The following is a 5056-nucleotide window of genomic DNA, read 5'->3' as shown; positions in this document are numbered from 1 at the left end:
GGGGAGGGACCCGCTGGCCGCCGATCTGCGCTGCAGCCTCTTCGCCGCCGCCCTGCAGAGCTACAAGCGGGACTCGGCGCTGAGGCCCTTCCCGGGCCGTTACGCGGGCAGCGACACGAAGGACTTCGAGGGTCTGGTAAGTGGCAGTGCCCCCGGCCCGGGGGTGTCCGTCCGAACCGGGCACAGCGTGTTCGGCTCTGGAGTGAGAATACAGCCTTGTAAAGGGCTGGGTGGATGGGGGAGCCCGGGCGGAGCCCTGGAGAAGGCGAGGTTGGCCTCTAAGGTGAGGGCAGCAGTGCCTCAGGGTCAGTAATAACCCAGAATGAATCGTTTATCCAGTCAAAAAAAAATCCAGGTTTTAAAGTACATTTGGAATTCTGACCAATCAGCCCACACATGGAAACTTCCATATCCCATCTTGAGATACAAAGTGTTTTTAAGAGCTTGTCCTACATGAAATTCAAATTAATTTTGAAGGGTTTGTATTTTACACGGCCTGGTCACCCCCAGTGTTTATCCAATACTGTGTTGTGACTGTTTATTTGCTTTCAGGAGCTTGTTTGATTACCCTTGTGTGTGTGTGTGTGTATGTGCCTTACAGATATTGTTTGTAAATATAAATATTTTATAACTTGTCTGGTATTTGTTTTTAGGACAAGTGACAAATTTTTCCCCACAAACTGCATAAAAATGTTTATATCTCAGAACAGAAACTGCTTCTCAATTTACAACCTATTAGAGTGAAATATTGTTTTGTTTTCACTAGAGGTCTCTGTTTAATCATAATGAAAAGGAGCTTGTACTAAATGCCTGTCTTGTTAGCTTGCAGATACCAGGGCTCTACCAAGCCTGAAAGAACTTCTAGAGTCTGTTCCAAACACAGAGAAAAGGACCTGGGATTTGTTTAGTTGGATTTTATCATCCAAAGTCTTCATGATACAAAGTACTAAGAAAGAGGAGGTGAGTTTTGAATTCTGAAAGTCTTGATTAGAATGTCTTTTAAGGCAAAGTTGCACTCCAGAAAGTATTTCCTGCTGCCAGAAGTTAGTTGGTTATTGTGAGAGCCTGCGAGTTCAATGTAAATGCTTTTTGTTCCTGTATATGGAGAGGGGTTGTTTGTTAAATAAACTTCTCAGGAACACTGGTTATCACTCAGTAGTTGATGATGGGCAGTGATAGTAGTTAGTTGCTCCCATTAATGTAGAGTTCTAGACCAAGATAATCCAAGTTTGGCATCATGGAGAAATGACATGAGTAATCTAACCTCCTAAACCAACACTTATATTCCTTCCTGTTTTTAAGTACGAGAAGATCCAAGAACTTACAGGGATGTCTGGGGCTGCAGTTCCTGCTCCCGACTACCTCTTTGAGATCATGTATTGCGATCAAATGAATACCAAGTTTGCTGAGACCAGGGGAGAGCAGGACCTCATCTATGCCTTCCATGGGAGCCGCCTGGAGAACTTCCATTCCATACTGCACAACGGCCTGCACTGCCATTTGAACAGGGTGAGGCTCCTGGCGTTCCTGGTATCGACACCATCTTCTGTTGCTCACTTGTAGCTACTGACACTTTTTAAAAATAGGCCCAAATTCCTTTAGGGGTCTGAAATGTGCCCATCATTTTACACTGCTGTTTTCACTTCTGTGTTAGGCTTTTGTGGATGGCTGTGTTGGATTTTCTAGTGCAGCCTGAAGGTAAAAACTGGAAGCAGTGCAAAACTCTTTTCTCCATTGTGAGGAATTATGACTATCCTTTGCTTCTTTGTGAGGAAGTGTAATGCCTTTGAAAATACTGGCCTGTCTGACAGCCTGCAGCTGGAAAATGTTTGTGCACAGAGGAGGAAGATAGTGACCCAGGCAGTGTAGAGACTCTCTTTCTGCCTGGCCTCAAGTGTAGATCAACTAAGTTTTAGGTGCTTTTTGCATCATTTGTAAAGCAGTTTTGACACAGCAGCTGCTTAACCTTCCTGTCAACCTGGACTATGTTTTTCTCCCGTGTTCTTTATGAGTAATAGCTTATCAGGTACAGTGGACTTATTGGATTAATAATTTTATCCAGTGTGGCAAATCCTCTGATTCAAAGTTATTAAAACAGTTCTATTTGAAAGACATTCACAAAGGTACTTCCCTCTTTTCTAGTAAAGCATGGATTTAGATGTGAGTAAAGCCTTGCCTTGTTTTTTGGAGGTTGGATTATTTGAACGATGGCAGTCTTCATAAATCAGTGAAATGCCTTTAACAGCAGTGCAGTCATGTTGATATAAAATACTTATGCTGGCAAACTAAATCCAAATCCGGGAAAGCATGAATCTGTCCACACCGAGGGCTGTGCCAAGCAGCTAATTTGAGGGATGGGAGAGAGCAGCTGCCCCACCCTGAGGAATTTGTGCCAGGACAAAAACAGTGCACGGACCAGGTCCAACACAGGTCAGAAAAGCCTTTCTTAATTTACCTTCAGAAAGAGAACTGCCAGCCTGAAAGCAAAGAGCACTTGTATGTTGTTGATAGTTATAAACAACTAATCCTGCAGGATTTTAGGATCTATTTCTGCTCCGTTTCAGACGTCCCTGTTTGGTGAAGGTACCTATCTTACCAGTGACCTGAGCCTGGCTCTCCTTTATAGCCCTCACGGTCTCGGCTGGCAGCGAAGTGCCTTGGGCTCGATCCTCAGCTGCGTAGCTGTTTGTGAGATCATTGACCACCCGGATGTAAAGTGTCAGGTGAAGAAGAAAGGTGAGTCTCTTGCAATAATAACGACGTGTAGTTCATCTCTTACTTAGGGCTTCTCATGATTTAGCTTTATGCATATATCCTGTACTATATAAACCGTGCAGTACATGCAGTGTGGATACCTGTCAGCAGAAACTGCCTGCAGACTCCTTTTCCAGTTGACTCCTCAACAGCCTCGTTGTCTGTGAAGCTTCTCTTAAAATACTCTATTTAAGGGATAGAAAATATTTTTGGTGGCATCATTTATTTTTCCTTTAGCTTCAGGAATGTGATAAAATCATGTTCTATAATGCCTGGTCATGTCACCTGTGATGGTGGGACAGAAGCATCACAAATGTATGAAGAATGAGCTATGTTAGGTGTCTAGGAAGCCTCTGCTCAGATTGACCTTTTCCTTTGAGTTCTTCCTGCTTTGCAGGGCTTAGTCAGTCCTTCCATGTTGTTTTTCTTTCCCTGTTAATACGAGCAGCTCCTCAAGCACTATGTAGGTGACCCACCTCCTTGTCACCCTGCTCTGGGCCATGATGCCACCCATACCAAGGATGACTAGGAGTGGTATAGCCTCAAACAAACTTTTCAGTCTATTCTTGGATGCTAAGGGATTCAGGGGAATACCAAGACCAGATCTTTGGTTATCTCATTCCCACTGGGTGCGGCTGTGTGTGTGTGTGTGTGTTGGGGGGAGTTGGTTATTTGCTTTTTCACATTCACTTATTATGCATCTCTTTTTTTCCTTTTCTATTCCCCCAAAGACCTCTTCTTTTCTCTTCCCATGCAGATTCAGAAGAAATAGACAGAAAAAGAGCAAGAGTAAAAAACAGCGAAGGGGGTGATGTACCACAGAAATACTTTGTTGTCACAAACAATCAGCTTTTACGAGTTAAATACTTGCTAGTTTATGCACAGAAACAACATAGGAGGTAAGAGTTCAGCTATCTAGAGCGATGAGCATGTTATGACAGCCAGATAAACACATCTTGGTTTTGTAAAACAACAGAAAACAAGCAAGACAGATATGCTGCATTGCCAGGAGTTGTTTTTAGCCTGTTGCCTGGGGAAATACGACTTACACCATCGCATTGCCTCTGTCTCACTTTTTGACACTCCCAGGCTCAGCTAGATTTGCTTTTTCACCAGACCTCTAAGCACTCAGTATCTTTGAGAGCTCCAATAATCTGTTTGTGGTAGGAAACAAAGAGTGGAAGTCTGATGAGTGTGGCTTTTACTGCCCTTATCTATCCCAAGTGGCAGCGTTCACCCAGTTACTCAACATGTGGGTACAGGCCAGGCAGCCACAGCTCCAAACCACGGAGAAAGGTGTGAATGTGGGGAGAGAGGACAGGGTTGTGCGTGGGGAGAGAGGACAGGGTTGTGCGTGGGGAGAGAGGACAGGGTAATGTGGGGAGAGAGGACAGGGCTGTGCGTGGGGAGAGAGGACAGGGCTGTGCGTGGGGAGAGAGGACAGGGCTGTGCGTGGGGAGAAGGGATGGGGAATCAGGTTTTGTTAGTTACAGGGACTGTGGAACAACTTTCTGTTCTTATTGCATCAGCTTAACCATTGAAAATAACAAAACCTAAGATATCTTTGCTGAGATATTAATGCATCTCTGAGAGAATTAATGTGCTTTTCCCTTTTCAGGCCTTCTAGTCAATCTTCCTGGTTTTACACTCACCGGTTTGCTGTCATGATGATGCTGTACCTACTGCTGCTCATGGTGATAGGGGCCAGCAACTCGCCAACCTTCAGCTACTACTGGCACAGAATGTTTGACTCGGAGAGATGAATTACCCGAGATGATAAACTGTTATTTTCACCTCGTGCCTTAATAATAGCCAATCTGCAATGCACTGCATCTGTTCCAGAGCTCTGGAAAGAAAGGTGCCTGGAGCTTTCCAGTTCTGTCACCAATATATTATCCTCATGGCATCTTTCCATTTATTCTTCTTTCTATGTTCCTGTGATTCATGAGGATGCCCAGTACAGCTTGAAAAGGATCACGATGGTGCAGCTTAGCATGAAGCAATTGTTAAGGGTCCATAGGAAAAAAGTTATTTAAAATTAATGAAAACTAAGCGTGGAAACACTCGGGTGTAACTATTTTCTGTCAAACTGAGGTATGTTTGCACAAGTTGGAAAGGAGGATTTTTCTCTTATGTCAGGCAAAGCAACCTGTAGGGAGTCTGACCAGTTTGTTTTCAGAAGCTGAATTTAGTGACATTTACCAGATGGGATCACTTTTAAAACTAACTTTGGCCAGAAATTTTTATAATTGAGCATAATGATTGTAAGAAAACTACAAGAGAAATAAAACAACTACCAAAA

At 43.8% G+C, this 5056-nt stretch overlaps 1 protein-coding gene across 1 annotated transcript; it reads left to right on the top strand.

The window, feature by feature from the left end:
- Nucleotides 1-4: 4 nt before the first annotated feature.
- PARP16 (poly(ADP-ribose) polymerase family member 16) lies at nt 5-4632 on the top strand (the record flags this gene model as incomplete). Its single annotated transcript, XM_010165454.2, has 6 exons — nt 5-136; nt 823-960; nt 1303-1509; nt 2565-2736; nt 3512-3653; nt 4373-4632. Coding segments are annotated over 6 exons (936 nt in total), but the record flags the coding sequence as incomplete, so codon positions are not given.
- Nucleotides 4633-5056: the final 424 nt, after the last annotated feature.

Source organism: Antrostomus carolinensis, unplaced genomic scaffold (assembly GCF_000700745.2).
Source record: "Antrostomus carolinensis isolate BGI_N321 unplaced genomic scaffold, ASM70074v2 scaffold18943, whole genome shotgun sequence".
Lineage (NCBI taxonomy): Eukaryota > Metazoa > Chordata > Aves > Caprimulgiformes > Caprimulgidae > Antrostomus > Antrostomus carolinensis.
The sequence above is the reverse complement of the archived record's forward strand: the minus strand, read 5'-3'. Positions and strand labels throughout refer to the sequence as shown.